Source organism: Larimichthys crocea, chromosome II (assembly GCF_000972845.2).
Source record: "Larimichthys crocea isolate SSNF chromosome II, L_crocea_2.0, whole genome shotgun sequence".
Taxonomy (NCBI): Eukaryota; Metazoa; Chordata; class Actinopteri; family Sciaenidae; genus Larimichthys; species Larimichthys crocea.
The window spans coordinates 5,771,928-5,795,843 of NC_040012.1; the positions used below are offsets into that span (position 1 = coordinate 5,771,928).

Consider the following 23,916-nt stretch of genomic DNA (forward strand, 5'->3'; position numbering starts at 1 on the left):
GGACGTCACGGAGACTACGTCCAGGTTTTAGACAGTCTACGGGGACGTCACGGAGACTACGTCCAGGTTTTAGACAGTCTGTGCTTTGATCCATATAAAATTAGAGTAGTCAGTAAACGTGTCATTATTTCAGGGTTGAATCTAACGTTGTATCATCAAACACTGAACATGTTGTTGTGGCTTTAATTTGAGTTCGTCTTCAGACATAATACAGAAATATGAAAACAGTGTTACGTCCGTCTGTTCAGATGTGATGGCGCACACACTGTTTGATGAAATGTGTCTCTTAGCGAGGACACGAGTCACATCCAGGTTTTCCTCTCCGTCTAAACATCCACAGTCACCGTCTGAATGTTTCTTCACCGCACGGCCACGTCTGGTTTCACCTCAGCACAGTTTAGACTTTCTTCAGTGACTCAGACATGTCGAGCCTCCCTATCTCTTTAAATGTGAGTTTACATCTCGCCATGCAGGGCCCCTTCTTGTTTTCTTTATGGCAACCTTGAGGCTGACGAATGGTGTGTGTGTGTGTGTGTGTGTGTGTGTGTGTGTGTGTGTGTGTGTGGAGCTGGTCAGAGGTCACATATTTCTCAGACACACTGTCCACATCGCTCATTAATAAACATTGTGTGTTTATCTGTGCACACATGAGCCAAAGCAGTTGTTGCTGTGAGTGTGTGTGTGTTTGCATCAGCAATGGCCTTTTGCAAAAACACACACACACACACACACACTGACACACACACTGACACACACTGACACACACACTGACACACTGAGGACTGGAAACTGCCTGTACTGTTTGGCTGTAATCACTTCCTAACCTCGGCATCAGGCTCATTTTGAGCTCGTTTGCTCACAAAGTGAACTCAGACATCAGCTAAACTAAAAAACACTTTTCTCTCTCTGTCTGACAAATGTCGAAATTATAGTTTATTGTGTCTGGCAACATCTTCAGGACGTGACAGACTCTTAATCTGTTTTTGTCGTCACCGTAGCTTTAGAAAAACTGTCTAATACCTCAGGTAACATCACTGTGTTTGTTTTTTTAAAACCTTTGTTACTTTCTGTCAGATTCAGCGCTGAGGTCTGAGGACGCAGCAGCAGCAGGTTAGGCAGGTAATCTCTGACAAGGTGACATCGAGTGTGGGCTGATGAATCATGAGGCCGTTTGTACAGGGACATTGCAGGTTCATATGGATATAAGCAAAACTGTAAACAACGACACTTTTTGCCTTTACTCAAAAAGAAACGAGGAGCTGGCAGGAAGTGAAAGTCCTGGGGTCATCCAACATCTATACAGAGATGGTGGTTTCTGCATTGATCAGACAGTCTGTGAGTATGATGGAAAAAAACATCTGTACACTCACTGTTGAAGTATTTAGGAAGGTGAGGTCACTGAACTCCCCACATGACTGCTAGAACTCTCACCTACAGCCACAGCACAAAGCTATGACTCCGTCCTCGTGACTCTGACTCCTGTTTTTAATCCTGACAGCTCTTCTTCTTCTTCCCTTCAGATATTTTTAGTTCACATTCATTGTGGTTCAGATTCAGCATTCTTCTTGTCAGTGATGTTTCCAGGAAACATGCACAGTGAGACAGGCTGCTGAAGAAAGTGGAACATGCAGCAGCTTAAAGGGTGAAACAGTCGTCCTCTTGCAAGATTTCTTCTTTCTTCTGAGACTTCTGTCGAACAAAAAGGTCGATCCATATTCACGTCCAATAACGATCTGAGCCAAAAACACTTGGTGGACATTATTTTGGTGCCCCAAGGATTACGTTGCAGCCACTGCAGCCTGCTATGTGGCTCTAATCTAATGGACCAATTCCATTCGATTAGATCCCCCAATAAGTAAAGAATAGAGCCAGGTGTTTTTCCAAAGTAGAGCTAAAGGAGTGAATTTTGGACACAATCACCACTTAAAATGGGATGATCCTGTTGCCCTACAGCGGCTGTGGCTCAGGAAGGTAGAGCGTGTCGTCCATTAACCAGTCTGCAAGATACTGAACCTCAAATTCCTCCCCAAGGCATACCAATACCTAAAACTGATGAGCAGTTGGCACGTTGCATGCCATCATGCAAGTACAGTCCATTTACCATCTAAGTCTCTTGGCTGAAGTAGCAAAGATGAGGCGTTAAAATCTCCAAGATGGTTTTTCTGCCCCCTTGTGGCCAAAAAGAAGGAAAAAAAACAATACAGTGGTCCTTCGTTTATCGCGGGGGATACGTTCTAAAAATAGCCCGCAATAAACGCAATCCGCGAAGTAAGTTTTACAATTATTATACATGTTTTAAGGCCGTAAAACCCCTAACCACACACTTTTATACACCTTTTTACATGCATTTTGTACAGTACTCCCTTAATCAGGACGCAGTGCGGTTCTCCCTTAGCCAATTTAGGACGCAGAACACAATGCGCGCTCATACTGTACAGTACGCAGTAAAAAAAAGCATGCAAAATTACACTGATAAAAATCCGCGAAACAGCGAGTCCGCGAAAAGTGAACCGCGATATAGCGAGGGACGACTGTAATGCAACTTTATCTGGAGACGTTTGCAACTAAAATAACCACAAAATGTTCAGACAGCGTCGCTGCCACATTATGAGTCAGGAGAAAAGTAGAGTTTGGGGTGGGAGAAGACTAAACCAAGCGGCTGTTTTCACAGACACATCAGCAGAAGTGAAACTTTGTATTTCTAACAAGAAGCTGAGGTTTTCATGCACGCTACAGGAACTTACTAACGTACCTTTGCTTGTTGATGACTTCTCTAATGGGAAAAATAATCCGAACCAGTTTAGAGTTACGGCCAAAAAAAATGCCCCAAGATCAAATGCCGATCTCCTTGAACTCCTGCAAATCAGTCTCAAACTTTTTGTTTAATTTTCCTTTTGCATATTCTATATCATAATAATTTTTATGGTTTTGGCCGGCAAGCAACTTTTCTATCCACCCAGGAAATGGATGGCGGCCAAACAGCGGCCGTATTATAGCATTAAATTAAATCAGACTGCATCAACAGAGTGGATGGCCGTAAAGTTGGCTGGGGTTGGAGAACTGCGAGGCTGAGTATGTGTTAACATTCGTCCTGGGGATGCTGAGCCGTCAGACATTAACTGAAAGGCAACCACAAAACCGCAATCGAGCATCGAACACGTTCTGAATTTCAACAACGTGGAGTCCAGTTTTAAGGCGGGTTGTGATTGGTTCGTTGCTCCAACACGGCAAAAGTCAAAGTAGATGAGTTTGCAAGAGAAAGCTTGGTATGAATATTAAATTCAATAAGCTGGAAGATCAATGATTGACTCTGCAACGTGTTAGCTGTAAAATCTGGCAAATGTTGGAAGTACGATGTGTTGCATTGGGCTTTATAATGAGATATTTATGATTCAAGTGCTGCAGTTTGTGTTGTGATGGGTTAGGAACCTATGGATTGGAAAATATGGAGCTTCCTGCCAATAACCTGCAGTTGGTTGTGCTGCAGCCTCGTCTTTCTAAATCACATCTGCCATATGCTGCTGATGCTGCTCATGAATTATGTATATGCACATGTAAACCAGAGCTCAACCAATGATCCGCACACGCGTGTAAAAAGACTTCAGCGTCGGGCGGCAGTGAGACGAGTTTTTCCAATCACAGAAAAAGCCGCTGTAAACCATCCGTGATGTAACATGCGTGTCTCAGCAACATAACTCATGAATTAAACGTAGCAGAGCCGCTGAGATGGAAGTCATGCAGACAAAACATCGAGATGTTTCTCATCAGCCGCTGGGTTCATCTGTTAACGAGGATTTTCACACAGTTATCTCAGAGCTTCGTCACCGCCTCAGTTATATTTCATCGTGACAGACTTTCAGCTTTTCTGATCACAATCATGGACATTTCTCTATTTGCAAACTCAGCACAGTACCACTTGACTCTGCAATGACACATATACTAAAGGACACTTCTTAAGTGCATCAAGGCAATAAACCAATATAACAAAGACTATATTAGAGGCAGGACTTTGATTGAATGGATCCAACACAGACTTTCACCCAGGAGGAGAAGGTTTGTATCTTGTGTGCTTTTGAAGAGAAAATTAAATAAGATGACTTAAAGCTTCATACAGGAGAGCAGCTTTCTATACACGTTACCACCTTTCGGTATCGAACGGCATCCAACAGGTCTGGAAGACTGTGAGCAACAGGATTGAATTACACATTTAACTGCCCTCTTGAACAACATCTGGTTCTGATTGGATGCCCTTCTTTTGACAGGACAACTTAATTCATCAATGCCTTCAAAGAGTGTCAACAATCCTTGATGGTTAAGGTTTGGTCCTGTTCATGCACGGAGACCACGTGTTAGTTAGGCCATGGATAGATCATGGTTAAGGTCAGAGAATGCAGTCATTGGTTAAGAAACATGAAGCAAACAGCAGTATCCACTTCACGTCAAGCTACTTCAACCAAATTTAGCCCGAACAACAAATCATTGCTCAGTGGGTGGAGTTTTTAACAGTAATAGGCGTTAATTAAATCTGAAATGATCTGTGTGACCCATCGGATCGATGAGCCTCCTGTTTTAATACAGCATTACTCTGGTGTCGTGGACAAATTTCTCCCATGAGAAAGAAAATGTGGCATGAAGCCTCGTAAATAAATAATAAAACAGAACCTTCACTGGAGAATATCAGTTTTATTTGTTGAACGGGCTTTTAGTTTTATTATTTGAGGAATGAAGAGTACATCGACTGATTAAGTAAGCTCATATAAAGAATGATGTATGCACATGTGGCATTCCTCGCCTCCGTATTTGTAAAAGATAAAGAGGAACCCTCGTGCACGCTCTGTTAACTTCTGTTTGCTTCTCAAAGACCGAGCTTCCGCTCTGTATGGATAAGTTACATATTTACCTGGAGTTCATGTTTGCTCAGAGAGATGGACGTCGCCTCATCTTATCTTCTCATTATGGGTCAACACAGACGTTTGCTTTAACTTTTAGAGCTCGACATCGTCGCGTAGGCTTCTCGACAGTCTGAGCATGTTTCGTCAAAACCATCAAGCACGGCTCAGATTTAAGTGAGAATTAATCAAAAAGTCAGAATGAGTTTTGAGGGCAGGCAAAAGATAAATTGACAAGTTGAGAGCCAACAAGAAGGGTTGTCTTCTTGGATTTCAGCAAGTGGATGAATTTTCTTGCTCTGCTGCTCCACTGATTTGAATTTATGGAATCTGATTGGACGTGAAGTTAGGAGGTTATTTCCTGTGCCATCAGACATCTTCTCCGTTTGTCTCCAAACTGCCAGAACGAATCTGTTCTTTGGTGCATCTGGACAGCAAAAAAAACAACAACATGAAATGCAATTCAAGTCAGATCTGAGCCTCTTTTTGGAGCTGGTTTTTATTCCAAATCAGATTTCTCTACTGATGCTCTGGCTGCTCACATCACATCGTCAAATCCAGAGTGATGGTAACGCTTCAGAGCGGCTCAGCAGAGTTAGAGCAGCAGATACGTTTGGGCTTCATCTCTGCTGCGATCCGTGAGGATAGACTGGGGATGTCTTACGAAGTGTGACGATGATTTGGAAGATTTCTGGATGTCTTGTCGAGATCTGTCTGCATAAAACTTCATTACGAAATGCCTCGTCATGTTCTTTGGGATTCCAGCTTGTTTTATGCTCGTTTATTGTTTTTAATCTGTCCCCGCTCGCTCAGAAAGTTCCACCTGCAGCAGTTATTTCTTGGCTTTGTGCTTGCTCCGCTGTTTTGATCTTTAATAAATGTCACCATTTCCCAATCCAGTCATTCTGTTTTTTTTACAACTCAAGGGCTCATAGTTGTAGTAACTTTAGGTTGATGTAGATTTGCTCATTTTCTCAGTTTGGACTGTTAATCGGACCCAGGAGCCATTTGAAAATCTTTGGGCTTGGAGGTTCGGGGATTACATTTTGCTCAAGCTGAACATTGAGTTAACTGGGATGGGAAACATGTTTTCTAAATGCTCTGTTCAACAGGATAAAGTCAGTGTAGCCCATCCAAACATAGCCTTGCTTCTAAGTTTCATGCTGGCTCTGGGCATGTGTGTCTGCTCTTTGCAATCAGCTTTATCTGAATCAGGTGTGAGGAGCTGGAACAGAAAAAACACACACCTGAACTCTTGACTTGGAATCACAAAGCTTCAGAGACCAAAGCTTGAACCCTGTGCACATTTTTTCCAGACTGAATATGGATCCATGCGAGCGCCACATCCATCAGGAATGTGTCGAGTGTTTAAAGTTCAATGGCGGGTCGATTTGCGGCATTCATGCGATTCACAAAGAACTCGAACGTCAATGCGTCGCCGGGCATATTTCTGAAGATGCATTGAAGACGCCTGTCAGCTCTGAAGACCCTCACAGCTCCTCTCAACTGTTAGATCGTTAAAATCTGATTTCACGTGTTCGGATGTTTGAAAGGAGGCAGAGGAAGTCGAATCAGTGCCCATTATGTAACAATACTTTATGGATTCGTCGTAGGCTGGTGGAGTAAAGTTAATTTTATTTACAGACTCATCATATAATTTCTGCAGTGTGGCGCTGCTGTACACTCAAACACACATTTCATTTCTCCATCCAGGTTCTACTCAATGAATGATGAATGATGTTTACTTAGCAGTTTTTTCTCCACCATCAGGGTCTTTAAATGTCGCAGTGCCACAGCCGGATTTGGGAATAGACAAAGTGAGCGTCAGCAAAAGTTCAACTCCTACAGTTTGAGGAGAAAACTTTTGATGCAGGGAAATTAGAAAAACTTGACTGAAACTGAAGCAACTTCATGTGCTCGTCTACAAAGTCCTCATTGTCCCTCTGGGCTCTGATCAGATGCTGCAGAACCTCTTAAAAGGGAAATGTCCCGAACTTTCAACCTTCGTCTTCCATTGACAGAATAAAATTAGTGGAGGGAGCTTCCAGGTTTATAAAGCGGAGGCACTTTCTAATGGCAGCTCCACTGGCTGCAGAAAGAAGTGAGTTTGTATCGACTGTAATGGAAAAATAAGACAGTTCCTTCATGAGTTCATGGTCTTAATCTCTAGTTTGTCGATAATGAAGAACCAATGCAGCATTTTAATTGGTCACATCGTTGGTGACTAGTAGCCTCATCATGTTTCCTGTCACAGTGAACAAGTTCACTTTGTTTTTAGCTGCATCAGGTCGCAGCAACAACAGGTTGAAACATTCAGACTTCATTAATTTTGCGTCAGGTCCCAGAAGTCCTGCCGGGCAAGTCGGATCATGCCCCCTTCAACAGTGCTTCTCTCTGGGATACAGACTGAAGCTCGGTCCCTGTGGATCTCGGAGCTCACAGTAATTCATTCATTCATTCATAAGGAACTCCAGACAAGAAAGACCGAGCCTGTCTGAGGCTGGCTGTCTGCTCCAGGTTGCTGTTTTCAGCAGAGGTGGCAGGTTTGGGACCAAGTGAATACTAAACAGGCCTTGAGGTTCACTGGTTGGGCTGCCGCCTTCGTCCTCGGCCTCTCCGAGCCTCTTATCTGTCTGAGAAAACAGGGTCGAGGCAGCGAACGCATCTGACAAGTCGAATCAGTCACAACGAGAAGTGTCCTTGTGTGGTGTTGTGTTAACGTTGTGTCGATTTATAATATTCTCATGCACCTTTTTTATTATACAGAATCTAATTTATTTGTTTTTGTAGTTTCCACTTCTTGGAAGTTGCTGTAACATTTTATGTATTTTTGTTCTTGTCAGTGAAATGGACATTTCTTGCCAATTCTCACTCCCTCGACGTTAGGACAGTGAATTTGTGCCCATCTGTCGTAATGTTTCGATATGCTGTTAAAGTATTTATCATTGATAACCTGCACGCACAGAAGTCCTTGCTGTATGTTTTTGGCGTGTTGGCAGTGAGAACATGTTGAACCAAATCTCCAAAAGCTTTACGACGATAATAAAATAAAATGTTCATAAGACCCAGTTAGCTGCCGGTGATATGCAAATTGCTCTTAATGCAGTGAATCATGGGTGTTTTGCTGAAGCTTTGATTGCACTCGTTCAATCACTTCGAGCGCAGCCTGAGAAGTCTGACCTGGATGTGTCAGACGACAACAAAGTCTTTTCACAGGAGGAACAAGGCCGCGGGCTTCGCTCCATTTCACGATGAATCAAAATGGAATGAGAGAGTTTCACAGGTTGCTGAGCAGAGAGGAGACAGACTCTGATGACAGGCTTCAGCTTCATTGTCATCGAATGGACGTTTTTTATTTTTAACTGAATGACACATTAAGTGAAAAGTTGATTTCATCTTATTGACAGTCGACATTCGGGAAGTTTGAGTTCAGATCGATTCGACATGCGTGATGCTGGTGTTTCCGACACAATGAGAGAGATCGCAGATGATAGTATCGTGTTTTTAGCGAGTTCAAAGGTGGAGAGACTGGAAGAGGCGAAACACAAAATAGTTTGTCTGGCACTGAAGTGTTCGAGTTTTTTTACTGACTCTCAGATGAACGGAAGACCGACGATCGTATGAACGAGCCGCTGTGTGAACTGCTCGTCACGCAGCCTGAGCTGTGTCACGTGACAAACGAACGAGAGACTCGAACTCGTAGTCGAGTCGTGAACTAATCGTTTCTGTTTCCTGTCCTGACTTTCAGGAGGTTTCACATTCACGTTCATTTTCTGAAGGTAACTATGGCAACAATGTGGTTATAAAGTTCCTTATTGCCAGTAAACCACAGCCCCTTAAAGAGTTCCAATATCATGAAATATTGGACTGTTCATTATTTCCTTATCCTCATGGTTCATTATCATTATCTTAACATATTGGTTTTATAAAAACTGTGGCGGCATTCTGTCATAAAATTCATAGTTTGCGGTTTGACAAACCTCCTTCTCACACTCAAACTGCTGTTTCAAAGCTTATCAATTCACTTTCTCACTCGTGTAAATAGCTTTGTTACAGAAATCTACAAAAGAAAAACGGGACCAGCAGCTCGTTTGTGGTGAATTACTTTCCATCCAAACGTCTTCCAGCTTTGCAGACCCGGCGGTCATGTGAGCGTCTGAGGACGAGGAGGAGGAAATGCCACCGAGTCCACAGAGAAAGACGAAATCCTTTTTCACTTCTCTGTTTGGTTTTTGTCTGCCGTCGGTTCTCCTCTGCAGCCGACAAAGCGTTCGCGGCGATTTTGTATTCAGCAATAAACGTCTCGCCGCCTTTCATCTCTGCCGAGTTCGTCCTCTGACTCGTAAGCAGCAGCTGAACACACAGCGGCTCTCTGTGATCGATAACCGGTTCCAACCCGGGAGTTTTCTCAAGCTCTGTCAATTTGAGGATTGATCCTCTAAACACCAACAAATGTGTGTGTGTGTTTGAATGCACAGCCTGGACTCTGAGTAATTAGAGCGCTCTCCAGGACAAAGCGATGACTTTGTTTAGAATCCACAACAAGCTCCGAGAGCTGCTGTTCAAAATAAAGTCATGATTGACTTTCAGTGACTGCCATAAACGGAAACACAAAAAAATGATACCAAACTCGTGTTTTCAGTTTTACCAGCTGTAGCCAAACGAGCAGCTGCTGTCAGTCAAACCACCAACATATCTAATATATATATTGGGATGAACTGGAGCTGGAGATACCGAGCCAGGCCTTCTCGTCCAACATCAGTGCCTCATGAATGCTGAACACAAAATCCCACAGAAACACAAAATCTTGTGGAAAGCTTTCCAAGAAGAGTGGAGGCTGCAAAAGTTGGACCAACTTCATATTAAAGCATTTTAATGTCCCTGTCGGTGTAATGGTCAGGCGTCCCAATACTTTTGTCCATATTGTGTATATCAGGAGCCACCTCAAAATATTAGTTTGAGTTATACGAGAGAAAAAGTAAATTTGTTGCGACAAATTATTGGGAAATATTGGTTCCACATAGGACCAATAATTCATGATGGATCAGCGAGTCAAACACTGTGATCCATGAGATCAGGGTTTGTGTCCTCTGGGAAACATGAAGTTAGTGATTTTCCGTCAGAGTTCGGGTTAAAATAATATGTCTGCGTTGGACTTTTGGTTTCACGAAGAACACAAACAGAAACAGCTACAAATGTAGAGCCACCATCCCGACTCTGAACCTCAACTTTTCATGAACTTTTCAATCCAGTAACTTCAGGTCAACCTCAGGAACTTTTCTGCCATCCTGCTTCGATCCTACACAGACGTGAAATTCGCTGCACACAGTTGGAAGCTACTGCAGACTCAAAGTGTTTACTGCTGGACAGAAATAGCTGCAGCCGCCGGTCTTGCTGCTAGCTTCGACACAAGGGAGCAGCAGCACTGACTTCCCCTCACGGTCCACTTTGTGTCTGCTGCAGTATCCTGAGATTCACAGCAGGCGGCGCCGCGTCTTCAGGCTGGAATCAAAACGACGGGAGGAAATAGTTTTGCATCATCCTTGGCTCTGATGTCGTAAAGGCTCACCAACGTTCGGAGTGCTGCGTTTTTAAAAAAAGCACACTTCTTTGGAAAATCGTACCCGGGCACCATGTGAGAATCTCACCTCCTAAAACCTTCGTGACAGACTCCGATCTGTCGTCTCAGCTCCTCGTGTATCTCAAATCGGCCTCCTGACTTCGAGCTCGCAGCATCCTCTGCTCGCCTGTTTCTTCCAGCTCAGTGCAAAGACTTGTTTTTTATATATATGTATGTATACATATATATTTGTGTGTCTGTGTGTGTGATTGGGCCAAATTTTCTGCTCCAGTTTTCCAGCCTGTCCGCTCAGCTCGCTGCTGCAGCTCGGTGAAACAGACTCGTCTTAAATCAGCTGGAGGACGCGTTCAGGCCTGTGTTCTGAATTATAACGTGGGAGCACACAGGGCAGATATATCTTTTATTAATATTGTTTTAATGGAAGAAGTTGTCAGGGTCCACGTTTGGCATCTATACAGAGAGCAAAGTCAAACAATCTGCCGATCTCTTATAACATTCAAACATGCATGAACAAAAACATGCTAATCTGAACAGCTGCTGTGTCACGGAGGTCAGGTGGTGAAGATCTGACCGGCTGACCGAGCCTAAGTCTGCACCGAGCCTAAGTCTGCACCGAGCAGGCTGCAGCAGCTCAGACTGCTTCAGGAACTCTGATGAGCTCCAACTGCTTTAAAATGGAGGTCAGTGTGACAAACACGAGGACGGATACAAAATGGGATCTCCCAAAAATCTCCAACTTCTAAACGCAAACTGTTTTCAAACCAGACGAGTGGATGTGCCAGTAATGACGTTAAAGCACACACTCGTGTAATATTGTGATTAAATAAAATATAATCAAAAGATTTTCATGTTTTGGGGCAATTTGCTTTCAAATTAGCATAAGATTTTCATGTTTTGGGGCAATTTGCTTTCAAATTAGCATATTAACGTGGTACACACCTGTATTAACGAGGTACACACCTGTATTAACGTGGTGCACACCTGTATTAACGTAACGTGGTGCACACCTGTATTAATGTGGTGCACACCTGTATTAACGTGGTGCACACCTGTATTAACGAGGTGCACACCTGTATTAACGTGGTGCACACCTGTATTAATGTGGTGCACACCTGTATTTACGAGGTGCACACCTGTATTAACGAGGTGTATATCTGTATTAACGAGGTACACACCTGTATTAACGTGGTGCACACCTGTATTACGAGGTGCACACCTGTATTACGAGGTGCACACCTGTATTAACGAGGTGCACACCTGTATTACGAGGTGCACACCTGTATTAACTAGTTGCACACCTGTATTTACGAGGTGCACACCTGTAATAACGAGGTACACACCTGTATTAACGAGGTACACACCTGTATTAACGAGGCGCGTACAGTTTCAGGATGTGAAAATGTGGAGACGGTGGAGTAATATTTTTAGTGATGAGTCAGGTGTGCTGTCACAGTCTAAATGTCCAGTTGACCAATCAGATTGCTCAGTCGTCAGGTCAGAGGTCACACTCAGTTTAAACGTCCTGCAGGAAGAACATTCGTGTTCGCACGTTGCGATGATGGTGATGGTGATGATGATGATGATGATGATGATGATGATGATGGTGATGATGGTGGTGATGATGATGGTGATGATGATGATGATGATGATGGTGATGAGGATGAGGATGATGATGATGATGGTGAGTCACCCCGTGTGGATGTGAAGCAGTGTGATGTTGTTTCAGTGTAATGTGTGATGTTTGGTGTACGGGCTCTGACCCCGTCACCGCCCGCAGGCCGAGCTCAGAACAGCAGGGAGTGACGATAATGTGACAGGAGGGGGGCGCTTGTTTTGTGTCCTCTGTGTGCCCAGTACGGGTGGTCGTGCTCTCCGAAGTCTTCTCCGCGTGGTGTCTTCATTTTTTCATTTTAAACGTGGCCTAAAAATACAAGAACAACACTCACATCTCCTCCTTGTTAGGGGAGTGAGAGCATCAGTGAATATTTTTGTCTTTCATTGCCACAGTCTATAAACAGCTTCTTCATCCGGTGCTTAGCGCTCCTGCAGCTCCTCCTGCTTTCTGCTGCCATCTCGATTTTCCATCGGTCGCGGATCCGAGCGGGACGGGGGAGTCGAGCGGTGACAGCTTTAACCTTTAACGTGTCATCTTGGATGGCAGGAACACAGAACTCCAGCCAGGCCGGACTCAACCGCCGCTCCAAGACCGGGGATTTACTGAGACCCCGGGACCTCCTGGAGACCTCCATCTGGCTGACCATGAGGGCCAGGATTACAATCTGACCCACAAAGAGATGAGCCAAGAGAAAGCAGAGGTCATAAAATGACAAAGATGAATATAATATATGGGCAGTGTGCACAAAAGTGTGTGTGAGGAGGAACACCAAACCAAACTCAAAAAATCGGGTTGCTAGGCAGACTTTCCAACATATTGGAGGATGAAACACTTGCTTAGGTTTTAAAGAGAGAAACATCCAATCAGTGATCTTCAAATTCTGTTGCCATGCAGCTAAAGGCAGAATGAAGTGAACTAAATCCTCTTCCTGCTCTTTGGTGTCGACCAATGAACGGACAGAGCACGAGTGATGTCTGTCAATCAAAGCGTTAACCCTGCATAACTTTAAGCCTTAATATAATGTGAACAGGTGAGTTGTATATAAATTCACCCTCAGTACAGTTGTCATGAACGGGGAAATTAGCTACAGAGACCAAAACTGTTTTTTGTACCAGGCTGTAAACATGTTTATTTCTGCTGTGAAGTTGGACATTTGGACATGGGGACTTATGGAGACTGACTCACTTCTGGAGCCAGCCTCAGGTGGACGTTAGAGGAACTGCAGGTTTTGGGCACTTCTGCATTCCCGGCCACAGGCCGCCGCTTGGTGTTGACCAGGCGTGCATTAAAGCTGAAAGACACTAAAATGCTCCACAGAGACTGCCTGGATCTAACGTTGTGTAATCATTAAGAAAGAACTGAGAGAAAAACGATAGTGAAGACGCACAGACTGAAACAGAAAGAGAAAAATAAATCCCAGGAGGGAAAATCCAATTTAGACGCGCCAAAGAAAATAAAAAGAGCGAGAGAGAGACTCACTGCAGAGGACTGAAATTACACAGCGAGGACGGAGAACACTGCAGGTGAAGCAAACGAGAGCAAAGACAAGCAGAAGAGGGCAGGCCGGGGGGATGAAGAAGAGGAGGAGGAGGAGGAGGCGAGCGGTTGTAGCGGGTGGACGGAGGAGAAAACAGAGCAGGGCCGAGCGATGGCGTCGCCACGTGGGCGTGACAGATGAGAGAGCGGAGGACTCAGCCATCTGTTCCTTCTTTGCCACCTTTCCACTCGCCGGACGCACAATCTGATCGTCGATTAATAACGTATAAATACTTTATTTTTTTCCTGCGCCGCGGTGATCAATCATGCGTTCTGTTAGCTCAGCAGCTCGCGGAGGTTGTGGGGATCGGAGAGTCGGTTAACGGGAGGCAACTGCTGAACACGGCGGAAAAAGCAGCAGAAAAAAGTGCAGGTGGCGTTAATCTTGTGCATGCTCAGGAAAAATAAATGGACCTTAGAAAGAAGCACCGAGCTGCAGATCCTGAAAGGAGTCCCAGGAATCTGATCAATTCAAAATATTGAATTTCAACAAGTCCTCGTCCTCAAATCATAATTTGTCAGCGCCGCTTTGGCCTCTAACGCTGGAAAGTGTGCTCTGCTGCACCTGTAGCCCTGATAGTGATGTCACAGTGTACTGACACACCTGGAGTGCACTCCTACATCACTACAGCACGTTAAACTTCAAGAACAAGCTCTTGGCGAGTCTCTCTCAAACGGTGGTCGTGTAAGTTCGAAGTCACAGTGTCACTCATCTAGACCGTGTCGCTACAGCCCCAGTTTAAAAATCAGACAGTTACCATTACGTCTTTCAGTTTATTAAAGGTCCAAGAGGACAGAAATAAAATATAATATTATACAATAACCTTCAGGACGCCGTCAGACTTAAGACAGCTCCTTTTAGTTGTAACCTGCAGCAAGGGAACAACTTACAGACGCTGTGGTTCAGCAAAGGTTCAAATATATTGAAGCAGCAGTTCCTCAAAAGAAAGAATGACACCCACCGCTTCTATCTCATAGTTTCAACATGAGCATCTTAAACCGAACATGGTCCCAAAACATAAACGTATCGAGACACTCGAGTCCAAATCCTCATGGATACATTTAAAGGTTCTGCAGGGTTTGGACTCCTCAGGTATTTACACTTCAGTTTAAGACACTCTGGGTGAATTGTCAGCTAAATGTCGACATAAACTTGTGTTTTCCGTGGCACTTTCAGTCCAGACTTCCTTTGTGCAGTCTGCAGGTTAAATTAAGTCTTTTGTGTGACCCGGAGCATTTTCCCCAGGTTGTCTGGGCCCTGCCCCAGCTCTTCAAACACTAAAACCACACGCCCAGCGGCGAGGAAGCGTGCCTTTGGTTGAAAAGACGCCATTGTCTGGCCAGATGATTGTGAGTCATTGTACTGGCAGCACAAGCCGGGAGTCAAATGATGTGATGCAGCGGAGAGACCTCCATTGTGGCCCGTATAAAGCTGCGGCAGGAGCGGCGGCCCTGGCAGATACCGACTGCTGGACGTTCGGGGGAGTTTTGAATGAATAGTGGAGTAATTCAGTCAGCGGAGACGAGCTGATTAGCATTTTGAGTGGATTCACCGCCGGCTCTGTCCCATTCACAGGGGCCAAATCTGTGAGTAAGCCAGCAGAATCTCTCGGCGCTCGGGTTTGTTTGGGAGGAAAAGGTCACGTTAGAGACGTCCTGACAGCTTTCACAGTTCCAGGTGGGAGGAGAAGCCACAAATAAACAGGAATAATGTCAAAGTGTCGAAGTCAGTCCATCAAAATCACCTCACTGTTTCAGATTATTGAATTTTCTTTAAGTCATGCACAATATTTATTTTTAAACGGCAAAAACAATGAATATTATATTTATACTTTGAGATGGACACACTGCAAACTGACGTGGACTAGAAAAAGACTTTAATGCTTGTTCGAGATGTTATTTTAATCACTTTTAATCATTTATAGCTCAGAAAACTTTATCAGAAACAACTAACTCCAGGATATGTTGAAGATTTTTGCTTTACAAATGGCACAACAGAAGTTAAATATGATAAAAACAAAAGAAGAAAAAACAAGAAAGTTCACAGTTTTGTTCTCATCCACCTGATTTGATGAAGTTCAAAACATTTTCATGTGAATCCAGTAAAGAAATGTCGACGTGTATGTATGCAGCTTCAGATCCGTGAGTGGCTGAAACACATATTCTATAAATTAGCTAAATTTTGTGTTTTCTAGTCGTCAAACTGGAACTGTTGCAGCTAATAAATACTTTTAGTATTTCCTTGTCAAAACACTGTGAAGGTTGGAGCACATATCTTCAGATTTGACTTGTTTTTTTTTTACAGTGAAGGCAGCAGATTGGAAATTCAGAGGCAGAAATGAAAACATACTTTTTTTTCTGCCTGTTCCTAACGAGCACGATAGGCTGCCAAGTTGTTTTTGGCAGTTTTCAGCAGCGACATACAGACTTCATACTTCAAACAACAAATCGTAGCGTTCTGGAGTCTTTGCTCCTAATAAGCCTGATTTGTTGTGGTGTTGAAGTCCTCTCCCCCATCGAGAAGACAGATGGTGAAATCCATGAAAAAAAACGATTCAGCTGAACGAGTGAGCCAGGAATCTGCAGGTGTGTGTGTGTGTGTGTGTGTGTGTGTGTGTGTGTGTGTGTGTGTGTGTTCAGCCTGCCTACACACAGGGCTATCTACCTGCTCAACACTGACATGTAATCTTGGAGTCCGTTCACACAGATCGCAGGATTTAATTCAAGTTTGCAACAAAAAAAACAACAATTCTTTGCAGACGATACGATGTTTTACATGTGACCCAGGACCTGCAGCTGTGTGTTGTTTTTATGATTACAGTCAGCTGATTCATGTGAAATGTGTTTGTTAATAATGGGTTGTTGCATTTACTTAGATAATTTGGGTTTTATCTGCTTTATGTTTTGGACGATGATTATGAAAAGAATCCTCAAACGTATTGAGGCCATGTTACACTACACTGAGTGCAGTAAATATAATTCATTCCTACATTTTGATTAATTCCTGCAGGTTACATACAGAGAGGCAGAACAACAGACCTTGAAGAATGAGGTGCACCTGCTTCAGGTGTTCTGTTGGTGGTGGTGTTGAATGAGGGCAAACTTGGATTAAGACCGAGCTGTGTTGATCAAAATAGACTTTGTTATGAAGAAACTGATTAAAGGTTGATTTTATAATTTAGTCCTTATAAGAATATACATCTGGTCTGTTGTTCTGCCCACATAGTGATATATAACTGGACTTTGAAGTTAATGCAGATTTGGACAGGATGTACATTTGGCATTAAAGTTCTGACCTTCTCCCTCCAAACCGGGAAACATTAAACTCTTGTTTACTGATGAATATGTTCTATATTCATGAGCAGTATGTTGTAGGCGTGAATTCAGCAGCTCCTCACTAAGAGATATTTTTAATTTCCTCAGCTGTGGAAGCATTTTTTCTTTTTGTAATTTATTCTTGATCTGAGCGGTGAGGACTGAGTCTCAGTCGTATAATTCATCATCCAGGACTACAAAGTTTGTCTCTTTTTTGGGGGGATTTGCATTCGTGCTTCATTCAAGGTGAACATCACAGATTCTCACTTTCTGCTTCTTTTCTTCGTGTTGAAATCAGCTTTGCCTGTTCTGTAAGAGGAAAATATCACGCTGGGAGGCTCTGAGGAGAGAGAATACATCAAAAATGCAATATGAGAGATGTTTCATATCCTTTTCATGGCATTTTAATGAGCATCACCTTCTTCTTGGTCTCCTACCTCTTGAAAGCTCATGCAGACATGTCCTCCACACTGAGAGGCTGCTGGTGCAATAAACTGATTCATTTTTACAGCTGAAAGCATTTTAAACACATCTGTGGTGATATTCAGAGCTTAACACGTTTCTTGTGGTCCTTGCTCACATTTGGACATTATTTGGTTCTTTTTTGGAGAATGCATACATTATTGCATATATGTGAATTAATTCATGTATGCTTATTTGATACTGAAATGTATTTATTTGTCTCTTCTGTTTCAGAGGCCAGAGATCCAAAATGGGAGGCAAGCTCAGCAAAAAGAAGAAGGGATACAACGTAAACGATGACAAGGCCAAAGACAAGGATGCCAAAGCAGAGGGGGCCTCTGCCGAGGAGAGCGAAGCACCGAAAGACAACAAAGACGAGGCCCCGGCTGCCACCCCCGATGCTAAGGAGGTAGCAAACGACACAGCGGCCAAGGAGGCGCCGGCAGCAGCAGACGCCACCGCGCCGAAAGAGGAGGAAAAGAACGCAGCTCCAGCCGCAAAGGAGCCTGAGAAACCCGCCGCCAACGCCGAGCCGAAAACAGAGGCCCCCAAGAGCGCAGAGCCCGCCAAGGCCGAGGAGAAACCAGCCGCTCCCGCCCCGGCCAAAGAATCGGCCCCTGCCGCCAAGGAGCCCGAGGCTAAGGCCGCGGCGCCTGCCCCCGCGGCGCCTGCCCCCGCGGCTGAGAGCAAAGATGAGGCCGACGCCAAAAAGACTGAGGCCCCCGCGGCACCAGCAGCCAAAGCCGAGGCGGCCCCCGCTGCCTCCCCTGACCCCAAGCCCACAGAGGCAGCGGCGGCGGCGGCTCCAGCACCGGCAAAGGAGGCCGCCGCAGCAGCAGCTCCTAGTTCAACACCAGCCGCCGAGCCTCCCGCCAAGGAGGCGAACGCCACAGAGGCACCAAGCAAGGATCAAACCGTAGCAGTTCAAGATTAATGGACAGCTTCTTTTCGGAAATGAAAAAATAAAGTACCTAACTCAACGACAACGAAGATTAAAAAGAAAAAAATTGAAATTAACTAGCCCACCCATATTATGATAATAACAATAATAATAATAATTGTAATGATGATGATTTGTTGAATGAGGAGGACTGGAGCAAACACCTGGAGAAGAAGTTTCCCACCGATGATTATTGCTATTATTATTGTTATGTTTGATTTTATTTTTTTTCTGCTGTAGTATTTGAACTTTGATACGAGTCTGTGTCGGCCTCGCCATTCCACATCCATCATCCCTTCATCTCCCTCATACGGTCAAGAGGTTTAACCCATCCCAGCCTGCGTTCTCATGGGGGAGGGTTTGAGAAATCACTCTACCAGCTGGACTTCCATTCAATCCGTCCAATCTTCGGCTCTCCCCCTTCCACTCATCCTCCTCTTTGGAGTATCGTGTTCTCGGCTTTGGTACCTGGTACCTACAGTTTTTCGGTGCCGTGGAATTGTGGTTGTATCCTTTTTTAAACCCATCTCTTCCACGCCCCGCCCTGTCCCGGCTTCTTTCTTTGGTTTCGTTGGGTTGTGTTGCTGCCCATCATTTCAGAAGAACTCTTAAAAGAGAGTTTAAATTTATCGGGAGGATCGAGCGCGTTCGGGCTTTCGTAGACATTCCGGAGGGCTGAAAAAACGGCTGACTTTGCAGAGCTGAACATATTCTTAGACGTATAAAAACAGTCGTAGGAATTTTTCAGATAAACCTCTAGATTTTGTACTGAAACCCTTAGGTATATTGTAAGTGAACTAAGTGGTTTTTTAACATTTGTAATACGTTTAGAAAACATCTGCAAAGCCTCGCTGAACGCAGATCTCTGCCGTGTGCTTAGAAAGTCAGACGGGAAACCTCGGATCCTCCGTTTAAAAAAAATTCATTTATAAAAACATATCGACTGCTGACCTGGACCAAACAGTCCGTACAATCACATCCTGGAGAGAGTTTGACCTCGTTGGCCTCGTACCGATCTTAGAATACTCAGTTGGTGACGAATCCGTCACTAAACCGACCGTGAAGAACTCACATCCTTCACTTACTTGAGTAAAAGTGGAACTCCATCAAGCAGACATTTTTACAGTAGATGTACTGTAAGTTCATTCTGCTTAAGTCAAATATACTTAAGAATTTAAAGTATATTGTGAAATATATCAATACAGAGGACAACCTCCCACAAAACCTGGAGATTCAAAATGAAACAAAAACTCCCAAAAAACACAAAGAAGAAGATCTCAAACTTCTGCCTGTGAATCTTCTCAGATTCAAATTTACAATTGTGTCTGGTCATCTCATGAATGTCTCCACAATAACAAACTCAATATATGCAGGAATGTTCTGCAACAAGAGAAAAACTCCATCTGAAACTGGCATACCCAATCCAAGCATAAGTAACGGAGCGCGTCCCGTGGAGCAAACCTCGCCAGTTTATCATCTCAGCAGGTGGAGACACCTCAGACGAGCTCGTTTACAGCTGCTGTTTGGTCCAGGTCCGTTTGGATCCGTGTGGCTCTGAGTCATGAACAGTTTGGTCCCATCGAGGGCAGGCGGAGGAGGAGGAGGAGGAGGAGGAGGAGGAGGTGACGGGGTTCAGTGAATGATCAGATCCATCAGCTACTTACTTACTCGTTCTGCTTTGTTTCATACGCCACGCTGTTATTATGGGATGGAAAAAGCCTTGCAACATGAAAAGGGAGCTCCTGATTTCATCACCCCTTCATGCATTTCATTTTTAATTTTATAGAAATATATACGGCATGTAAGTAGAGATGGAAGACAAGTACTCGCTTTTACTCAAGTAAAGGAAGGAAGGAAGGAAGGAAGGAAGGAAGGAAGGAAGGAAGGAAGGAAGGAAGGAAGGAAGGAAGGAATCAGCAGTAAAAGCTATTTAAGCATTCAAACTTTAAGTAGTGGGAGTGACAGAGAAACTTTTTATGCTTTTATATGAGCTGAAAAAGGGAAGTAGGAAAAAGTAAGGACAGATTGAAGGAAGGAACGAAGTAACAAGGCAGGAAAGAAACGAGGAACGAGTGAAATATCATCAGATGTTTCATAATCAGTCAGATACCAGCACCCCAAAAAGTGAACGAGGTTTCCATGGTTACATGCATGCAGGTATATGTTTCTATACTCACTCCCCTCATTCATCAGTTCATCCACCTGACGCACGGCGTTTTCCTCCCGCCACTTGTCAAACCGTAGCAGAAGCAAACACTCGCGGAGCGTTTGTGTGTCACCTGGTTCCGTTTTTTTCTTCCTCTCTTGACTCAGTAACTTGCATGTCCGTGGTTGGGTGAACCTGTAGTCCTGTCTTTTTGGTCAAGTGGAAAAAAAAACAAAAACAACAATTATTATTTCTCAGTCTGCATCCATCCATAGCAACTACAGTTGATATTTTCATTTCATGTCTCACCGCCGCTATTTCCACACACACACACACACACACACACACGCACACACACACACACACACACTCGTCATTCAAAAACAAAACAAAAAGATGACATGGAAATTGATGCATTCAAAATTATATGTACTTGTATAAATGGTGCAACAGTAATAAAATGTAAGAAATTGACTGAAACTTGAGGAGTTTGTGCACTTTTTGTTTTTCCATGCACTCACAAGTTAACAAAACCAGCAGAGAGGATCCAATTTTCAAAATAAAATACCCCGGTGCAAACTCCAGATCTTAAAAACCATCGATTGGTTGTGCCTGGTTACGCTCTGAAGGGTGCAGGGAGATGAACCCAGCTGACACTGGGGGTGAGGTGGGTACATCCTGGACAGACGACCAATCACAGCGAAGCTGACAGCTTTTATTTAAACGCAAAATAACACGGAGAAGCTGACAGACTGCGGCGGCCGTGTCCTGCAAAATAAAATCACAGTTTTTGTCTGGTGGCTTTGAAGACGCGTGGATCGATACAAACGCTTCAGTTTCAGTCTGTTCTAAATATATCGCTCACTTAAAGCCAGATTGATTTTTTGATGTTTTGTTGCTGCCCAACTTCAATAAATCTGAACTCACGCTTCAAGAGTCTGAACACTGACAGAGTTAGACTAGATGTTTTTCTCGGAGCTAAAGGAAGTCCTCTCTGGTTAAAGAAACTCTGACTCGTCTGTGTGAAGTGAGTCACGATGTTTGAACACCTGAAGCACCTGGCACAGTTTCAGCAGCGCTTAGCCTCTCTGTCTCTGGAGCGTCAGACATTCAGACTGCCAGGACGACTTATTTTAAAGTGTGAAATCTGAAATCTGGATCCACTGATGGGTCTGCATCATGAGACAGACTGTATTCAAACTCCAGCTAAGGAAAGGAGGAGCCATCAGAGAGAGATCTGAGGCGAGGCGATGTGACTTATAAACAGACGCAAACGTTCGTGTGTTCTGGTGCATATTGGACTTTTAGACAGTGAAGCTCTGCAAGACTCAAAGTCTGCAGCTTCTTCACATGCAGAGAAACAGAAAAATGATCTATCATCTAAAGTGGGTCTGATTATTAGTTTGATAATATAAAATATGAAATGTCAATGTGACGATGTCAAAGAGGTCAAACGTGTTTGGGCTCAGAATGTCCATGAGCCGACAGAGAGACAGACAGACAGACAGACAGAGAGACAGAGAGACAGAGAGACAGAGACAAAGACAGACAGACAGACAGACAGAGACAGACAGACAGACAGCAGCTCAAATGTCAGATATTTCCCTCAGGGGTTGGTGGAGACCAAAATCAGAGCTAAAAGACAGAAGTGAAAATGAAGTTAGATTCATCAGAAACTTTATGTGGAAACAATGAACTGTCTGCATGCTGCAGGTGGAACTTCATCCATCTCGGCAGCTTCAAGCCAGAACACGACGCACAGACACTCCTACAGGAGCCAGGTGTCTGAAATGTACGAGCACAGTTAGAAGAATAAATCAATAAAACTAATTAGATTTTGATCATTCATCAAACTGAAGTATGAAACATTTTTATAGATGAGATGATCACCTCCGTACGGACACACAGGCTGAACCATAATTTCATCTTATCACAGCGAGACACGAGAAAGACGACAAAGAAGAATGAAGCCGTGCAGAGAGGTGACGACTGGTTTCTTTCTCTCTTCCTCCTCGCCCTCCTCTCTCTCTCTCAGGGAGGGAGGGGCAGTAAATCAGATTTACACCTGTTCAAACTGTTTTACCCCAGGTTCACCTTCACTCAGACCACGAGGCCAGAGAAGATGTGACAGGAACCTAAAACCAGTTCTGATAATGTTGAACAGCAGACAGAGGCTCAGCATGGAGGAAGCTGAGCTGATGAAATCCTCCTGAAGTCTGAGACACGTTGACCAAACATCAGAAAATATTTAATATTCATAAAGAGAACCTGCAGAACAACTTTCACTGTGCCCACCTGATCAACGTGATCCTGCAGACGGGGAAAATCTGTGCACGTTCTCAAAAACCCACTAAAACCCACGCAGACTAGAACACGAAGGTTCTGCAGCGCTCGGTACCGACAAATATTTAAAGGTTGTCGTATCCGTGACGTCATTCACAGGCGTGGTGGTCCTGACAGTCCTGCCTCCACCAACTCCGTGACGTCCCCGCAGACTGTCTAAAACCTGGACGTAGTCTCCGTGACGTCCCTGCAGACTGTCTAAAACCTGGACGTAGTCTCCGTGACGTCCTCCTGAACCTTCACTTAGTTTTGCAGCTATAGGCCTAGACTGTGGGAGATTTCCCATGATGCACTCTTCCATCCTCTGCATGTTTCTGACTCGGCTTCTTCCCGTACGAGTCCGAGAAGTCTTTTGTCCTTTCTGTTGTTCCACTTCAAACATGGACGATAATCCACTGAACATAACAGCGGAGTTAAGGAGGCCGGTTTTGTTTCGGGCTCCGGTCGGGCTCACTCACCGAGTCGGAGGTTAGAGGATTTATTGTTTGAGTCTAAAGGAAGGAAGTGAGCGTGGATTAAACTGCAACAAGTGCTGAGTGAGGGAAAGTAACTGCATTCATTACACATGTACTCTGATTACTGTGTCAGCCTCAACTGACTGGAAGACATCCAACCATCCGTCCATCCACCCGATCAATCATTGAGATGCAGTTTCAGAGGACAGCATTGTTTGTCGTGGTCCTCTATGATACACCACCAACAATGCCCTGTGACCCAGGAGGAGTCTGATCAGACTCAGAACACTGTATGGAAAGTGAGAATCGTACGATAACAGAAAAACTCAGACGTCTGAGGCTGAAACAGGCTGAGAGCAGCAGACTGGAGGGTGGAGGATCTGGCACCGGAGAACAACAGGTGGAGCTCCACAAATCCACATTAAACTACAGACGGCGGCAACACGACAACAAACTGTCATGAAGACTGTTTCACATTTATACACAGCAGGAGGACAAATAAGTGTTTCTGTATCGTAGATGATGAACGTCCAACTTCACGGCAGAAATAAACACGAATAAATAAACATTTCCCCGTTCATGACAACGGCTCTTCAGAAACCAGTCACGGAGACTACGTCCAGGTTTTAGACAG

General features: G+C 44.2%; 1 protein-coding gene across 2 annotated transcripts in view; it reads left to right on the forward strand.

Annotated features, from left to right (window-relative positions):
• Positions 1-20,964, forward strand: part of basp1 (brain abundant, membrane attached signal protein 1) — a 40,349-nt gene extending 19,385 nt beyond the window's left edge. For both annotated transcript variants that reach the window (XM_027289893.1, XM_027289897.1), the window contains exon 2: positions 17,633-20,964. In XM_027289893.1, the coding sequence (XP_027145694.1) occupies positions 17,649-18,332 (684 nt within the window). In that variant the 5' untranslated portion in view covers positions 17,633-17,648 and the 3' untranslated portion in view covers positions 18,333-20,964. The remainder of the gene's footprint in view (positions 1-17,632) is intronic.
• The last annotated feature ends 2,952 nt before the right edge of the window (positions 20,965-23,916 follow it).